The sequence below is a fragment of the Scyliorhinus canicula genome, chromosome 3, assembly GCF_902713615.1.
Source record: "Scyliorhinus canicula chromosome 3, sScyCan1.1, whole genome shotgun sequence".
NCBI lineage: Eukaryota > Metazoa > Chordata > Chondrichthyes > Carcharhiniformes > Scyliorhinidae > Scyliorhinus > Scyliorhinus canicula.
The window spans coordinates 121,983,208-122,002,218 of NC_052148.1; the positions used below are offsets into that span (position 1 = coordinate 121,983,208).

Consider the following 19,011-nt stretch of genomic DNA (forward strand, 5'->3'; position numbering starts at 1 on the left):
AAGGTGGTGCACCGGGCTCACATGACAACGGCGAGAATGAGTAAGTTCTTTGGGGTGGAGGACAGGTGCGCGAGATGTGCAGGGAGTCCAGCTCAATTCCTACTCTTTGCCATCTCCGAAACCCTCCATCCAGCCTTCGCGGCACAAACCGATGGTTGTTGTAAATCGTGCCCAGACCGATGCTCCCTCCGCTCGCCTATGTTTCCTCCACTGCCCCCAGACTCTCAGACCCGCCACTACCACCGGGCTTGTGGAGTACCGGGTCAGCGAGAACGGCAGAGGTGCCATTATCAGTGCCCCCAAACTTGTGTTCTTACACAATGCCGCCTCTACTCGCTCCCGCACCGCCCTGTCCCCCACCCACTTCCCCCATGCCCTGTCCCCCACCCACCCCCACCCCACTCACATGGCTATATTAGCCTCCCGGTATTAGTTACAAAGGTTCGGCAGCGCTAACCACCCCCCCCCCCCCCCCCGGACTATGCTCCAACAACACTTTCTTCATTCGTGGAGTTTTACCCACCCACACAAAGCCCAAAATCACTTTATTGATCCGTTTAAAAAAGGCCCTCGGAATAAAGATGGGGAGACACTGAAAGACAAATAGAAATCTGGGGAGGACCGTCATTTCCACGATCTGTACCCTCCCCGCCAGTGACAGCGGGAGCATGTCCCATCTCCTAAAGTCCTCCTTCATTTGTTCTACAAGCCGGGACAAGTTTAACTTGTGCATTGCGTCCCATTCCTGGTCCACCTGGATTTCCAGATACCGAAAGCTCTTTCTTACCATTCTAAGCGGAAGCTCTCCCAGTCTCCTCTCCTGCCCCCTCGATTAGATCGCGAACATCTCACTTTTCCCCATATTCAATATATACCCCGAGAACCTGCCAAATTCCCCGAAGATCCGCAGAATCTCCCCCATCCCCTGTAACGGGTCCGGAATGTACAGGAGCAGGTCATCCGCATAAAGCGAGACCCGATGCTTCACACCTCCCCCCCCCCCCCCCCCCCCCCCCCCCGGACCAGACCTTTCAAATTCCTGGAAGTTCTTACCGCCATAGCAAATGGCTTTATGGCCAGAGCAAACAATAGCGGGGATAGGGGACACCCTTGCCTTGTCCCTCGGTGCAGTTTAAAATAGCATGACAACCGCCGATTTGTACGCACACTTGCTACTGGTGCCTGATACAACAACCGGACCCAATCACTGAAGCCTTGACCAAACCTGAACCTTCCTAACACCTCCCACAAATAATTCCACTCCACCCGATCAAAGGCCTTCTCCGCATCCATTGCTACCACCACCTCCATCTCCCCCACCCCCTCCCTGAGGGCATCATAATAACATTTAAGAGTCTTCTAACATTGGCCGTGAGTTGCCTGCCCTTGAGAGTTTCCATGGAATCGGAGATCCCTGCTCTTTCCTGATCTATTTTAATGCTTTAGACTTTGGAGCAACGGGCACAGTTTCAAAATTTGACGATGATATGAGGTGAACTGTGTTGAGGATAGTTTGGAACTTCAAAAGGACACAAAAATGCGATGGAATGGGCAGATCAGTGGCAGATGAAATTTAATAAAAAGAATTGTTGTGATTAATTTTGGCAGAAAGAATGCAGGGAAACAATATAAAATAAAAATACAATTCTAAAGGGCGAGCAGGAGCTGGTGGATCTAGGTGTAGATATGCATTAAGGTGGCAGGACAGGTTAAGTGAGTGTTTGATAAACCATATTCTGGGCTTTATTAATGGGATCATAGAGTAAAAGGGCAAGAAAATTATGTTAAACAAGTGCAGAACACTGGTCCAGCCTCAAGTGGAGTATTGTGTCCACATATTGTTGACATATTGTGGAGTATTGTGCAGTATAGGGGCTGTTTAGCACACTGGGCTAAATCGCTGGCTTTGAAAGCAGACCAAGGCAGGCTAGCAGCACGGTTCAATTCCCCTAACAGCCTCCCCGAACAGGCGCCGGAATGTGGCGACTAGGGGATTTTCACAGTAACTTCATTTTTTTTTAATAAATGTTTTTATTCAGTTTTCATATTTTATATTGAACAAATTACAAATTGTCAGGAGAGAAAAAAAAAAACACGCAAAAATTAACATACATATTTACAGGTAAGCATCTTCGTAGTAGTAACTGCGCCCCCCCCCCCCCCTCAACATGTTTATTTAGTTTGGTTTTGGGCCTTAGCTAGCCATCGAACCCCCGTACCGAACCTGTAGCCCCCCCCCCCTCCCGCTACCTTCCCCCGACTATTCTTCCTCTTGTACATTGGCCACAAATAGGTCCCGGAACAGTTGCATGAATGGCTCCCACGTTCTGTGGAAGCCGTCGTCCGACCCTCGGATGGCAAATTTGATTTTCTCCATTTGGAGAGATTCCGAGAGGTCGGACAGCCAGTCCGCAGCTCTTGGCGGTGCTGCTGACCGCCAGCCAAACAGGATTCTACGGCGGGCGATCAGGGAGGCAAAGGCAAGGGCGTCCGCCCTCCTCCCCAGGAATAGATCTGGCTGTTCTGAAACCCCGAAGACCGCCACTATCGGGCATGGCTCCACCCTCACTCCCACCACTTTGGACATAGCCTCGAAGAAGGCTGTCCAGTACTCCACAAGTCTGGGGCAAGACCAGAACATGTGGGCGTGGTTGGCCGGGCCTCTCTGGCACCGCTCACATTTGTCCTCCACCTCCGGGAAGAACCTACTCATACGGTTTCTCGTTAAGTGGGCTCTATGTACCACTTTTAGTTGCGTCAGGCTGAGCCTTGCGCACGTGGAGGTGGAGTTGACCCTATGCAGTGCTTCGCTCCAGAGTCCCCACCCTATCTCCATCCCCAGGTCGTCCTCCCATTTCCTTCTTGTTGCGTCCAGTACGGTGTCGTCCCTATCTACCAGTCGGTCATACATGTCACTACAGTTCCCTTTCTGTAGGATACTTGCGTCCAGTAGGTCTTCCAGTAGTGTCCGTCGTGGCGGTTGTGGGTATGTCCTTGTCTCCTTTCGTAGGAAGTTTTTGAGCTGCAGGTACCGTAGCTCGTTCCCCCCAGCTAGCTGAAATTTCTCTGTCAGTTCGTCCAGTGTTGCAATCCTGTCGTCCGTGTATAGGTCCTTGACTGTCAGTGTCCCCCCGTCCTGCCTCCACCTTTGAAGGTGGCGTCAGTCAGTGCTGGTGTGAACCTATGGTTGTTGCAGATGGGAGCCCTGTTCGACATTTTGGTCAGGCCAAGTTGCTGCCGCAGTTGGTTCCAGGATTGGAGGGTGGCTGTCACCACTGGGCTGCTGGAGTGTTTTTTTGGGTGGGGATGGGAGTGCTGCCGTGGCGAGGGCCCGGAGGGAGGTTCCCATGCAGGAGGCCTCCTCCGCACGCAACCACTCGGCTTCTGGCTCCTGGATCCATCCCCTTACTCGCTCGGCTGTTGCTGCCCAGTGGTAGAATTGTAGATTCGGGAGGGCTAGCCCTCCCCTGGTTTTTGTTTTTTGTAAGACCTTCTTTGGGATCCTAGCATTTTTACCCCCCCATACGAACGCCATGATGAGTTTGTCCAGCGCTTTGAAAAAGGCCTTGGGGATGTAGATCGGAATGGATCTAAACAGGAAGAGGAACCTGGGCAGTACGTTCATTTTGATCGTCTGAACTCTCCCCGCGAGGGAGAGCGGGAGTGTGTTCCATCTTTGCAGGTCCTTTTTAACTTCCTCCGTCAGGCTGGTGAGGTTCCATTTGTGGATCCCTTTACAGTAACTTCATTGAAGCCTACTCATGACAATAAGCGATTTTCATTTCATTTCCAGTTCTGCGTGCCACTGTTTAGGATGTATGTGAAGGAATTAGAGAGTGTGCAGAAAATATTCATAGGAATGGTTCCAGGGATGAGGAACTTCAGTTAAACAGATAGATTGGAGATGTTACGACAGTTCTCCTTGCAGAAGAAAAGGTTGAGAGGAGATTTGATTGAGGTATTCAAAATCATGAGGCATTTGGACAAATAGATGAGGAAACACTCCTCCACTTGGTGGAAAGATTGATAACAAGCGGGTACAGATTCACGGTAATTGGAAAAAGAAGCAATGGTTACATGTGCAAAAGGTTTTTCACATAGCAAATGGTTAGGATCTAGAATGCATGGCCTGAATATGGATGGAGGCAGGTTCAATCGAGGCACTTAAGAGGGAATTGTTATTACCTGAAAGGGAAGAATGTGCAGGGGTATGGGGAGAAGGTGAGAGAATGGCACTAGATGGATTGCTCCTTCAGGGAGCCAGCACAGACATGATGGGCTGAATGGCCTCCTTCCGTATTGTAACCATACTGTGATCCTCTGATATTCTGTTTGCTTTATAGGTTCTTCCTTCAGAGTAATTGGGCAGATTAATACTTCTATTGTTCTTTCAAATTCACCTTTAGCTATTTCAACACCCTTCATGGAAAATGCATATTGTTTTCTTTTTGTTGCAAAACTTTACAACACCTATGTTCAATCTTATTTTTCTACCCACTTAGATATTAATTTTGAAGATCCCTGGTTGCTTTTTCAGATTTGCTCCCTTTTTCAATGAGTATTGTTTTTCAAATTTGCCATGTATACTGTGCTTATGGTTGCAGGCCATGAATGTCAGGGGAGACGGTGGCATAGTGGTAACATCATTGGACTAGTAATCTAGATGTCCACTCTGGGGATGGGTTTAAATCCCACCTTGGCTGCTGGTGGAATATAAATTCAATTTATAAAGTCAGAAATTGAAAGCTTTTCTCAGAAGCCATCACCAATTATTGTAAAAACCCATCAGGTTCACAAATGTCCTTCAGGGAAGGAAATCTGCCATCCTTACCTGGTCTGGCCTACATGTAACTCCAGATCCACAGCAACGTGGTTGACTCTAAACTGCCCTCTGAAATGGCCGAGCAAGCCACTCAGTTGAAGGATGATTATGGTCAGAGAATGAAGGCTGCTGGCATTGCCAATGATTTAAAAAAAAAATGTTTTTATTGACATTTTTAAATTTTACATAGTGAAACTTTTGTGTCCAATATTTACAATTTATACAGTTTATGATTCACATATATCTTTCTTGGTACATCTTCTCCCATCCCCCCTTCCTTTCCCTGCACCCTCCCTGTCCCCTCCTTGGTATTGGCAATACCAACGATGTCCACATTCTATGAAGGAATAAATTAACAAATATAGAAATGTTAGCTTTCCCAACACCAATGTTGGGACATTGAATGGTCTCCTCTACTCCAATTCCACTCTGTTCATAGAGTGCTGCTTCCGATAATGTAACTTGTATGAATTTCTTATCCATTCCAAACTTCACCTGAATGTGATTGCATAAAACTTATGTAGTCATTTTTCTTATTGAACATTCTGAATTCTCCCTCAGTGTACCAGAACAGACTGTGGCGATTAGGGGATTTTCACAGTAACCTCATTGCAGTGTTAATGTGAGCCTACTTGTGACAATAATAATGTTTATTATTATTATATCTTTTGAAGTCTAAGTATATATGGTAGGGCTTTTCAGTCCCCTTGGACATCATCACCTGAAAAATATCATTGGTTAGTTCAGTGAAGTTGTCATTGTCTGACTCAACGCTGATATTTTCTAGGTTATTAGCATACAGACAGATAATACTTTGCATAATTAGTTCAATTATTTTACACATTGGATGTGAGACCCAAGTTCTTTCTTTGAACCCCCCTTTTTAAAAATTGAGTGTTGTGTTAGCTTGTTTCTAAACAATCAGTATTTCCCCGGTGTTCCCACGTCCTTGTGGTGGCTGTCAGCTTCTCACAAATCTTGTGACTATCACCGACCCTTCAGGGCATCTATTTTCAGCCTGTCCATTATTTATATTGGAACGTTAGTTCCACGTAGATCATCATCGATGATGGAGAAGAGCATGTTGCTTATCGTGTGTCTAGTTGAATACTTAGAGAAAACAATCATTGAGTACATCAACTATGTTGTCCATGATTCTATTAGGGCAAAGGGGATCAAAGGATATGATGAATGTGGGATTAGTCTATTGAGTTGGAAGATCAGCCATGATCATAATGAATGGCGGAGCGGGCTTGAAGGGCCGAATGGCCTTCCTCTGCTCCCGAAAGGGGCTGAGTTAGCACAGTGGGCTAAACATATGGCTTGTAATGCAGAACAAGGCCAGCAGCGTGGGTTCAATTCCCTTACCAGCCTCTCCGAACAGGCGCTGGAATGTGGTGACTAGAGGCTTTTCACAGTAACTTCATTGAAGCCTACTTATGACAATAAGCTATTATTAAGGGCAGCACGGTAGCATTGTGGATAGCACAATCGCTTCACAGCTCCAGGGTCCCAGGTTCGATTCCGGCTTGGGTCACTGTCTGTGTGGAGTCTGCACATCCTCCCCGTGTGTGCGTGGGTTTCCTCCGGGTGCTCCGGTTTCCTCCCACAGTCCAAAGATGTGCAGGTTAGGTGGATTGGACATGATAAATTGCCCTTAGTGTCCAAAATTGCCCTTAGTGTTGGGTGGGGTATCTGGGTTATGGGGATAGGGTGGAGGTGTTAACTTTGGGTAGGGTGCTCTTTCCAGGAGACGGTGCAGACTCGATGGGCCGAATGGCCTCCTTCTGCACTGTAAATTCTATGATCTATGATCTATTTTTCCTATGTTTCTATGTCACAGCTATGCTTGATCCTAATCCGTCATCTACAAATGAACTTCCAGATAGAAATGACTGAAAGTGATTAGAAATCCGTTTTTGGCTGGGCTGGGGGGGGGGGGGGGGGGGGGGGGCGTTGGAGGTGGGGACGCGGGTGAGGAGAATAGAATAGGTCATAGAATCATTGTTTTCCAATCACCCTTTCCATACAGTGTGCTGCAGTAATTTCCCCAGTAATGGTAACAATAATTTGTTCAGCTGCTTATTTAATATAAAAAATTGCTCAGTAGACTTTATCCAGAATGGTAAAATAATTTGGGGAAGAATATTAATTGTAGAGCATTGTTGAAAATTACATAGCATAGTTTTTAAACATCAATCATAATTTTAGTTTTAGGGGATACAGGACAAGATAGTTTCTAAAACGGGGTGGGGGAGGGGAAGGTTTTGGATATCTATAAAGAAGGGAGGAAACTCAGATAGGTGAGCTAAAGTGTAAATGGGAAGATGAGCTGAGAGGGGAGGTAGGGGCGGGTCTGTGGGAGGATGCTCTGAGAAGGGTTAACACGTCCTCATCATGTGCCAGGCTCAGTCTGATACAATTCAAGGTGGTTCACCGGGCACACATGACGATTGCCTGGATGAGAACGTTTTTTGGGATAGAGGACAAGTGTGTGATGTTTGCGGGAGAGCCAGCAAACCATGCCCATATGTTTTGGGCATGCCCGAAGCTCAGGGGATACTGGCAGGAATTTGCAGGTGTCATGTCCACGGTATTAAATCAAGGGTGGTACCGTGTCCAGAGGTGACACTTTTCGGAGCGTTGGAAGATCTGGGAGTCCAGGGGGTGAGTGAGGCCAACGTTTTGGCCTTTGCCTCCTTGGTAGTCTGGAGATGGATCTTATTAGCGTGGAGGGACTCGAAGCCCCCAAAATCAGGGGTTTGGGTTAGTGACATGGCTGAGTTTCTCAGACTTGAGAAAATTAAGTTTGCCTTGAGAGGATCAACGTTATGGTTCGTCGGGAGGTGACAGCCGTTTATCGACTTCCTCGGAGAAAACTAAATTGTCAGCAGATTCAATAAGAGAGGGGGGGGGGGGGGGGGGGGGGGGCGGCGGCTAGGAGGTCCAGGCTCGGGGGAGATAGATTATTTTGTGTTTAGAGTAGGTGAGAACAATGGGAGATGGAGGGATGTGTTGCGCACTGAACTATGTGTACATTTGTATTTGTATTGTTTGTTATAAAATCATAAATGCTTTAATAAAATGTTTTTAAAAAAAGATTAAACAAAAATTTTAGTTTCAGCAGTTTGAACCAGAGCCTTCAATATAAATCGCCAGGTCCCGCATAATGCTGTAATTATTTACGTACCAAAAGTCACTCCTCAAATGCAAATGTATATACTGTTCATTAAAATAATGGAAACATTCTAACAAAATGCGGATACACAATTTGCTGAGCTGACCTTGAGATTTACAAGCATCCCCCTTTCCAAACTGTTAATGACTGGGGACCATGGACATGACCAAACCCAGGGGGCGCATCCCACGCACACCGATTGGCCAGGAAGCCCTGACTGACGGCTGAGTGGCAGCTGGCTTCGTGCTGTGATTGGGTATTCGGGCTGTCAATCAGAAAGCCGCTGCTTCCTGCCCAGCTGTCACGAGAGATCCCGGGGATCTGGAGTGTGGACACCGGGCTGGCGGCTGCTCGGACAGCGGGGAGAGAGGGAGGGAATCGCCACCACCATGCATTTAAAGCAAAAAGCACGGCGAGTGAGTTGCTGCTGCAAGGCCAGAAACTGTTAATATTCGGCGTGAGGGCTGACTGGGCAGTTGATGGGCCTGGAGAGCGCAGCCCGGCTCCGGCGCTTTGTTTACCTCCGTGTGGCCGCCTGGCAGACTCCCCGGGCCGGCTCAGCTTTCACTGCCGACTCCAGGCGAAGCTTCCTCCTCACTGCCCACCCTCTTTCTCTCCCCACCACCCCGGTTCATAATATTTTCATAAAGATGGCGCAGGAACCACAGGCTGCAAACTAATGACTGTCAGAAACATCGCTTCAATTTGTAATATGGTGAGTAAAGGACCGGGGGATGTTTTCAGGGTCTGTGAGCAGGACGCGCGCAGGCAGTTCAGAGTTTGGGTTGACGGTGAAGATACATGGCCATCTAATTCAGGCAGAATGCAGGTTTAGAAATCCCCATTAACTGTCCCAGGGCTGAATTGAAGTTCGGTGTCACTTGTGTTTTCATCTTGTAAAATTCATTTGAGATCTTAAAACCGACATCTTCATGAATAGTTCAGTTCCAGTGTTGCATTTATTCGATGTCTCGATGCACAGGCATATCCTAAACCTGAAAGTGAATTCAGAATGAAACTTCCCTTAATGCACTTGCACAAGTAGAAATGATCTTTACACGCATAGATCATGCGCTGCTTCGAAACCATCGAGTTGTAACATCGCATACTGGTCCATTGAGTTTGAAGAATTAACTTTTGGAAATTTATTGCATGCTATTTTTTACCCGTTATTTTGTGCATATCGCAAATAGAGTCCTTGCAGAAAGAAAGACATGTTAGCCACTTATGGAACTATATAGTGAGATTGCAGGTGGTGCCCTGTAGTTTTTTCTACATTGTCATCCTTGAAGCAGTTTGTATTAAAACTTAAATCACATTCTAATTAAGGAAAACAATTATTGAAATGATTTCAAAGGGACCTTGCTGGGCACAGTGAGCCATACCTGAATACTAAATTATGTCGAAGCAACTGGAGTAGACTTCCAGTAAGTGTTCTGGAAGCAAGACAGGAATCGTTTAAGAAACAATTAGATACTGCAAATGGAAAGCTCTTGCGAGAGAGATGAATTGAAATAGGTTTGCCCACTCAAACTGATAATGCATGCAATTTGTCTTTTATTAATAGTGCCCCCTCTAGAATGAGACAAGGGCACTTATGTCAGTGAGCATATGCCAGTTTAGGGTAGGAAGATGGGAGAAATGGCCATTCGCACCAATTATTATTTTATGAATGGGAAGGATGAGATCCCTTTTGCCTCAAAGCTGCAGTGTAAGGGCAAACTAAAGAAACCTCTGGGGATTGGTTAGGATCTACATTATTTATTTAGATATTTAACTTTACAGCATAGAGTTAAATTGGCAATACATGTATACTGACAGAGCAGGCATCTCTTTTTGTGCCTGATTTCTGGCTCTTTGGCAGGAATGGGTGAGGGACAGCAGTACTGTATTTACACAAGCTATATTTCTGATGTTGATTCCTGCTTCAAAACAAATGGGGGAAAAAATAGTATTGTTTCCTGCACGTCACATTTTTCAATCACAATCATGAAATTTTCGGGATGCTCAGTGTGTCTAAACAAGGAAAACTTTGAGATAATCTATTACAATGAAGAATGAGTGAGCTAATTTTTTGTTTAAATCGAAGTGCAATTGATTTTCATTTCCAGTTAAAATTCAATGGAATATTTATTTTTCTGAAAATGTTAAAATTCCTTATTACCTGCCAGTATAAACACTTGGGAAACCACCATGTTCATTGCTGGACTTCATGGCTGGTATAAATATTTCATCTGAAAATATGAATGGTAAATTGGAGGTCATGAGCTTGGTTAATGTTTGGTTACAGGTTGTAAGCTTGTTCTGTAACCATCTGGTATTATATAACTGTGATTCAATCTGGTAAAATGTTGCAGCAAATTATTAACAAAAGAGTGATCAACATTCCGAACGAGCTCAGAGATAGAATAGTGGAGAAAAAACCCCCCAAAAACAATGGACATTTTACACTGTGGAGATAGGTGAATTAATTTAGATGGGCCTGAACTGCTCCTCTGCTGTAATGCATTAGCATTTATTGCACAGCTGTCTGGTACAAGATAACTCCATCTAAAGAAGTAAGGAGTTGAGGTACCATGACTTAAAAGGTCACCTTAAGGAGGTCATTGGTATGTGAGCCCCATGTAATGTCTGTTTTTGTAAAATAATCGTCCGTTTATGAGTTTTAACAGATTTCTGAGCTTTATTGAAAATAGCCGTTTTGTGTGTTTTATTAAATGATTTTGTAACATTTACATTGACATAAACAAGCCTGTGCTTTGCTTGAGGTTTTGGATTATTTGTTACTTTGATTATGTAAGGTTTCAGACATGTATTCATTCATGCATAGAATGGATAGGTGTGGAGGAATGTTGTAAATTATTGGCCAGGATTATAAGTGAGAAAAGTTACTGTTATGCACAATGCATCAGGTCGAGAGCAAGAACATGCACTTACTGGCAACAACATCTCGCTAAAAATGCTAGGTTTTGCTGCATCCAATATGTTCTATAACTGAGCTGTCAGTTAAACATTTTGGTTGGCATTATTAAAATCTTGCATTGTAAAACCTTGGCCCACATGAAATTCGTGGCTCTCGCAATGCAATGATTACACATATAATAAATGTCACCTCTCCTGATTGGACTGTTAGATAATTTGGGCCCATAAATACAAAATAGCTCTCGTGACTGCCACATTATAAGCTTCAATTAAAATATAGTTTTAAAAAGTATGAAAATCAACATTTCATGCGGCTGTTAACTGAGGAACTCTTGAGTTTCATTTACAATTCTGTGGAACTCTCAGCTTTATTTCATTTCTCTCGTGAGCAGAATGGTTTTGGCTAGGTTTCAGCTTGCTGATCCAAGATGGTAAAAAATAAGTAACTAATAATCATTTAGATTTATGATACAAATATTGAAAGCAATATAACTTTTTCCCTGTTGATATGCCTGAGTTGAATGTTTTCCTTGCAAACATGCAGCATTAAAAAGTGGCCTTTAATAATATAACTGAAATCGCTTTGAGTTAAAAAATCTCTCTTTTTCACTGTACTTCAAACTTGTAATCAGTTGTCAGTTAGAAATCTTTTTTAGCTGCTTCTTCTTCCTAATTGATGTTACCCTACCATGTGGAATATGTCACCTCAGTTACTGTTGTGGAGGCTACTTGTTTTTATTTACTTGCAGATCTCCCCAATTTGTAACCTGCGTCATTCTATAGGTCAAGACTCCTGTTATAATTCATGATCGTGAGAATTGGAATTAAGAATGCCTTACAAGCTGGCATCACAAGGCCTTTAATTGCTGAGACCAGTCTGTCAGGCTTTTCCGGAAAGCTTGCACAAAGCAGCTCCTTACTGTATTCACAGTTACTACAGTTTGTGAATGCAAGCCTTTGAATGAGTCACAATAGAGCTGCAAAATTGGCAGAAATGGCCCACAGAAGAGGCTTAAATACTTAACTCGGGTAAATATGTGGCTCTACCCACCTCAGAGCAGTAAGGTGCACTTTGCTTAGTAATTTCTGCTGAAACCTAGCAGTGAGAAAGGTAACTTGAGTTTTTATCATTTTTGAGAGGTCTGGCAGCACTTTCCAGTTATTCCATCTGCGGACTCCGCATCTCCATTTCATTCAGTTATTGTTCCTTTTTTTTTTACAGTACCTGCTTTGTGTAATTGAGATCTCAGAATGTTTGAACTCTATCCAATACTAATTATGCAAAGATTTGAGTAATTTTGAACTCTATGGCAAAAAAAAGACCTGAAGTATTGTATTGAAATCACAATTGAGGAGTAAATGTCCTTTTCATTTAAAAAAAAGTGGGTTTCATCTTTTAGTATTGACAAAAAAAGACATCTTGTCACTTATGCCAATGGATTGTTGCTTGTTATTAACTAAATTTTGGGTTTGTTGATACGCATAGAATTAGATTAGGGCAAACCGTGTGGCTATTAACCCACGTTAATACTGTGGGCAGCATGGTAGCATAGTGGTTAGCACAGTTGCGTCACCGCTCCAGGGTCCCAGGTTCGATTCCCGGCCTGGGTCACTGTCTATGCGGAGTCTGCACATTCTCCCCTGTGTGCGTGGGTTTCCACCGGGTGCTCCGGTTTCCTCCCACAGTCCATAGGTGTGCAGGTTAGGTGGATTGGCTATGCTAAATTGCCCTTAGTGTCCAAAAAGGTTAAGTGGGGTTGCGGAGATGGGGTGGAGGTGTGCGCTTGGGTCATCTTTCCAAGGGTCACTGCAGATTCGATGGGCCGAATGGCCTCCTTCAGCACAGTAAATTCTATGATTCTATGATATGATTTTCTTATTTACCTTTTTACAAGGTTGTACGAGTAAAATAGACCAGTTCAATGGAAGGGCATGTTGCAGGTTAATTTGTATAAATGCAGCAGATTGATTAAATATTATACAGAGATCTATTGTCTATGCAGAGGAGTCATGTACATCAGGAATAAATTAACAGAAAGTTATGCTGATGAGGTTAGATGAAGAGGATTTGGAGGGGCTGTTGTTGAGCATAAATACTGTGATGGGCCAGGCTGTGCTGTGCAATTGATGTATAATAAATATCTCCTCTTTGAACAATATTTACCAATGGAAACTATTTTGGGATGAGGGAATGGTTGCACTATCCTCTTTCAAGGTTTATCCTCAGCCTCTAATTTTTCCAAAGAATTAATCCTAATAATCTTTCAGAGCTGTATGCACTAATTGGGTACCAATAATTTTGAAATTGGAGGGGTGTCTTAAGCAGGGAGAGTTTATTTTTCCTCAAAAGTGAAGATTCTAGAATACCACCTCATGTGTACACGAGCAGTGCTCCATGCACCTTGTGTAAATGTCAGGGAGTGAACCACTTTTTCCTTGTCTGGTTTGCCCCACTTTAATATTTGGGTAATGGCCCTTTTAGTTAGGATGAGGTGGGACTTCAGTTCATCTCTAGACTTCTGATTGGTCAGCAACTCTATGCCACGTCTGAATCGGTCACTGCCAGTAATATATTAGGCTCAGGTAAGTTCAGGATCTCTGGGAGGCCCGGAGCATGTCAGACCGGGCAGGGGGAGGGGCTGGTATGTGGAGTGGATTTCGATGGGCACATGAAGCCCAGGAAGGAGGCACCCACCTTACTTGCTCCCCCTTCATAGGTTTGACGCAAGGTGTGCAGACCTCTCCTGCTGCGCATGAAATTGGAATGACAGTGGGATGAAGCCTTTAACTGAGAATTAATTGCCTGCTTAAGGGCCTCCAGTGGGCCACAGGCCTACTCGACACCTACCTGCCACCCGCAAAATGATGAAAGAACAAAGAAAAATTACAGCACAGGAACAGGAACAGGCCCTTGGCCCTCCAAGCCTGAGTCATCCAGATCCTCTTGCTAAAACTGTCACCTATTTTCTAAGGATCTGTATCCCTCTGCTCCCTGCCCATTCATGTATCTGTCTGGATACATCTTAAATATCGTGCCTGCCTCTACCATCTCCGCCAGCAATGTGTTCCAGGCACCCACCATCCTCTGCGTAAAGAAATTTCCACGCATATCTCCCTTAAACTTTTCCCCTCTCACCTTGAACTTGTGACCCCTAGTAATTGAGTCCCCCGCTCTGGGGGGGAAAAAGCTTCTTGCTATCCACCCTGTCTATACCTCTCATGATTTTGTCGACCTCAATGAGGTCCCCCCTCGACCTCCGTCTTTCTAATGAAAATAATCCTAATCTACTCAACCTCTCTTCATAGCAAGCGCTCTCCATACCAGGCAACATCGTGGTGAACCTCCTCTGCACCTTCTCCAAAGCATCCACATCCTTTTGGTAATGTGGCGACCAGAACTGTACGCAGGATTCCAGATGTGGCCGAACCGAAGTCTTATACAACTGTAACATGACCTGCCAACTCTTGTACTCCATACTCCTTCTGATGAAGAAAAGCATGCCGTATGCCTTCTTGACCACTCTATGACCTGCACAACCACCTTCAGGGTACAATGGACCTAAACACCCAGATCTCTCTGTACATCAATTTTCCCCAGGGCTTTTTCATTTACCGTATAGTCCGCTCTTGAATTGGATCTTCCAAAATGCATCACCTTGCATTTACCCGGATTGAACTCTATCTGCCATTTCTCCGCCCAACTCTCCAATCTATCTATATTCTGCTGTATTCTCTGACAATCCCCTTCACTATCTGCTACTCCACCAATCTTAGTGTCATCTGCAAACTTGCTAATCAGACCACCTATACCTTCCTCTAGGTAATTTATGTATATCACAAACAACAGTGGTCCCAGCACGGATCCCTGTGGAATACCACTGGTCACAGTTCTCCATTTCAAGAAACTCCCTTCCACTACTACTCTCTGTCTCCTGTTGCCCCGCCAGTTCTTTATCCATCTAGCTAGTACAGCTGGACCCCATGAGACTTCACTTTCTCCATCAGTATCTTCTCCAGCAGCTTCTCTACAACTGACGTCAGGCTCACCGGTCTATAATTACCTGATTATCCCTGCTAGCCTTTTTAAAAAAAAAAAAAATAAAAAAAATTTTAATTCAAATTTTTCAACAACATATTTTCTCCCAACAATTAAAGTAAACAAGGTGTAAAACTAAACAGAAACATAAATCCCCCCCCAATACAAAGTAATAAATTAATAACTAATAACAATACGAGAAAAAATAGCAGACACCACTGCAAGAGAATCCTACGCCGGGCTACTAGAGACGCAAAGGCCAGTGTACCGGCCTCTCTCGCTCTCTCGCCTCCTGCACTCCTGGCTCCGATGCTACCCCAAAGATCACGAGCCCCCAGCCTGGCACCACCCTGGAACCGACCACCTTGGACAAAGTCCCCGCCACCCCCTTCCAAAACCCCTCCAACGCCGGAAATGCCCAGAACATCTGGGAGGACGAGTTCACCCTCCCCAGGGCATCCGCCAACGTCCCATCGTCAATCTCTTCCCCTAGCTCCTCCTCCCAATTCGCTTTCAGCTCCTCCACCGAGGCCTCCTCCTCTTCCTGCATCATCTGGTAAATTGCCGAGATCCTCCCCTCACCGACCCACGTCCCCGAGAGCACCCTATCCTGCACCCCCCTAGGCGGCAGCAGTGGGAACTCCGCCACCTGCCGCTTAACAAACGCCCTAATCTGCATATACCTGAAAGCATTCCCAGGGGGGAGGCCCCACTTCCCCTCCAACTCCTCTAAAGTTGCAAACTTCCCATCGAGGAAAAGGTCCCCCATCCGCCTGATGCCTGCCCTGTGCCAACTCAAAAACCCACCATCCATTCTCCCTGGTGCAAACCGGTGGTCGCCCCGTATCGGGGCCCACACTGAGGCCTTCACTTCCCCTGTGCCGCCTCCACTGCCCCCAAACTTTGAGGGACGCCACCACCACCGGACTCGTGGAATATCTTGCCGGGGGGAGTGGAAGTGGGGCCGTCACCAAAGCGCCCAAACTCGTACCCACACAGGACGCCACGTCCAGCCTCTTCCATGCGGCACCCTCCCCCTCCATCACCCACCTGCGAATCATTGCCACATTCGCAGCCCAGTATTACCGCCTGCCTCCCTTCTTCGCTCCAGGAATACCCTCCTTACTCTCGGGGCCTTCCGTGCCCACACAAACCCCAGAATACTCTTATTCACCCTTTTGAAAAAAGCCTTCGGAATCAATATGGGGAGGCACTGGAAAACAAACAAAAACCTTGGGAGCACCATCATTTTAACCGACTGGACCCTGCCCGCCAACGAACGCGGCACGCGTCCCACCTCCTGAACTCTTCCTCCATCTGCTCCACCAGCCTCGAAAAGTTAAGCCTGTGCAGGGCTCTCCAGTTCATAGCTATCTGGACACCAAGATATCTAAAGCTCCTCTCCGCCCTCTTCAACAGGAGCTCCCCTATCTCCCTCTCCTGGTCCCCCAGGTACAACACAAACAGCTCATTTTTCCTTCCCCACATCGAGCTTGTAGCCCGAGAAGTCCCCAAGTATCTTCAACACCTCTGGCATCCCCCAGCCAGATCCGCGACGTACAACAGTAAATCATCTGCGTACAACGACAACCGGTGCTCCCCCCCCCCCACCCCGCACAATCCCCCTCCAGTTCTTCGAATCCCTCAGCCCATGGCCAAGGGCTCAATCGCCAACGCGAAGAGCAGGGGAGACAATGGGCACCCCTGCCTCGTCCCCCGGGAAAGCCGGAAGTCCTCCGACCTCCTCCCGTTCGTCACCACACTCGCCACCGGGGAGCTGTACGGCAACCTCACCCAGCTGATGAATCCCTCCCCAAACCCAAACCTTCTCAGCACTTCCCACATGTAACTCCACTCCACCCTGTCAAAAACTTTCTCTGCATCCATCGATGCTACTATTTCCGCCTCCCCAGCCACCGGCGCCATCATCATAATATTAAGAAGCCGCCGCACGTTGACATTCAGCTGCCTCCCCTTCACAAACCCCGATTGGTCCTCATGGATAACCATCGGGACCACATCTTCCACCCTTCTGGACAGTACCTTAGCCAACAACTTTGCATCCACGTTAAGGAGCGAGATCGGCATATAGGACCCACACTGGAGGGGGTCCTTGTCCCGCTTCAGGATCAAAGAGATAATTGCCCTAGACATCGTCGGGGGCAGAGCCCCCCCCCTCCCTCGCCTCGTTCAGGGTCCTTACAAGCAGCGGGCCCAGCAGATCTGAAAACTTCTTGTAAAATTCCACCGGGAACCCATCAGGTCCTGGTGCTTTCCCTGTCTGCATGCTCCCCAGCGCCTCCATCAGCTCCCCCCACCCGATTGGGGCCCCCAGACCCTCCACCTGCTCATCTTCTACTCTTGGGAACTCCAGCCCATCCAGAAAGCGGTCCATTCTGCCCACCTCCCTAGGGGGCACTGCCTGGTACAGCCCCTCGTAAAAGGATCTGAACACCCCATTGATGTCCCTGTCACCCCACACAAGTTCCCTCCTGCATCTATGACTCCCCCATCTCTCTCGCCACCTCCTGCTTCTGGAGCTGGTGGGCCAGCATCCGACTTGCCTTCTCCCCATACTCGTATACCGCCCTTCCTCCACTGCGCCTCCGCCTTCCGGGTGGTCAGTATATTGAACTCCGCTTGGAGACTGCGCCGCTTCCTCGAAAGCCCCTCCTCCGGGACATCCGCATACCTCCTATCCACCCTTACCATTTCCTCCACCAGCCTCTCCCTCTCGATCCTCTCCCCCCCGCTCCCTGTACGCCCGAATGGATATAAGCTCCCCTATAACTACTGCCTTCAGCGCTTCCCAAACCACTCCAACTTGCACCTCCCTGTTGTCATTGGCTTCCAAATACCCCTCTATACCCCTACGGACCCGGCCACACACTTCCTCCTCTGCCAGAAGCCCCACATCTCACCTCCATAGCAGGCGCTGATCCTTCCCCTCCCCCAGCTCCAGGTCCACCAAATGCGGAGCATGGTCAGATATGGCTATCGCCGAATACTTCGCCCCCACTCTTGGGACCAGCACCCTATTGAGGACAAAAAAGTCAATCCGGGAATAAGCTTTGTGGACATGGGAGAAAAAGGAGAACTCCCTACCCCCGGCTTCAAGAACCTCCAAGGGTACACCCCTCCCATCTGATCCATAAACCCCCTCAGCACCGAGGCTGCCGCCGGCCTCTTACCCGTCCTAGACTTCGAACGATCCAGAGCCGGATCCAGCACTGTATTAAAGTCCCCACCCAGGATCAAACCCCCCGTCTCCAGGTCCGGGATCCGGCTCAACATTCGCCGCATGAAGCCCACATCGTCCCAGTTGGGGGTGTACACATTGACCAGAACCACCCGCTCCCACTGAAGTCTACCAGTCACCATTACGTATCTACCTGCACTGTTCGCCACCACATTAGACGCAACAAATGACAAGCTCTTGCCAACTAAAATCGCCACCCCTCGATTCTTCGCATCGAGCCCCGAGTGAAACACCTGTCCTACCCAGCCTCTTCTCAGCCTCACCTGATCCGCCACTTTAAGGTGCGTCTCCTGGAGCATAGCTACATCTGCTCCCAGCCCCCTCAGGTGTGCCAAGACCCGGGACAGCTTCACCGGTCCATTCAGCCCCCTCGCGTTCCATGTGACCAGCCGAATCTGGGGGGGGGGGGGGGGGGGGGGGTCTTCCCCTCCCTCTGCGCCGATCAGCCATAGCTCTCCCACGTGCCCAGGGAACCCCCCGGCCCGTTCCCCACGGTGGCAGACCCCCCTCCCAGCCCCCCTTCACCAGCCATTTCCCTACGGCCCCTGCAGCAGCAACCCGGTACCCCCCCACCACCCCCGAGCTAGGGCCCCCCCCCCCCCAGCTGCGTAACCCCTAACATTGTACTTCCATAAGTCAGCCGACTCCTGCTGACCCCGGCTACCCCCGCCATACCGACGACCCCCCCGATGCAACGCAACCACCAATCTCCCCTCCTAGTGCCGGCCCTGCCCCCAACTCTTCCAGCGCGGGAAGAAAGCCCGCGCTTCCATCCCGAACCCCGCCCCCCAGCC

The 19,011-nt window shown here is 47.4% G+C and overlaps 1 protein-coding gene across 3 annotated transcripts in view; it reads left to right on the forward strand.

Moving 5' to 3' along the window:
* Positions 1-8,291: 8,291 nt before the first annotated feature.
* The window catches only part of usp46 (ubiquitin specific peptidase 46), a 94,679-nt gene continuing 83,959 nt past the window's right edge, over positions 8,292-19,011 (forward strand). For 2 of the 3 annotated variants that reach the window (XM_038791193.1, XM_038791192.1), the window contains exon 1: positions 8,293-8,715. Coding sequence is in view for 2 of the 3 variants with exons in the window: in XM_038791192.1 (XP_038647120.1) it covers positions 8,680-8,715 (36 nt within the window). In the remaining variant the exon portion in view is untranslated. Of the gene's footprint in view, positions 8,716-19,011 lie in introns of all 3 variants that reach the window. The other variant, XM_038791191.1, reaches the window with a different exon arrangement.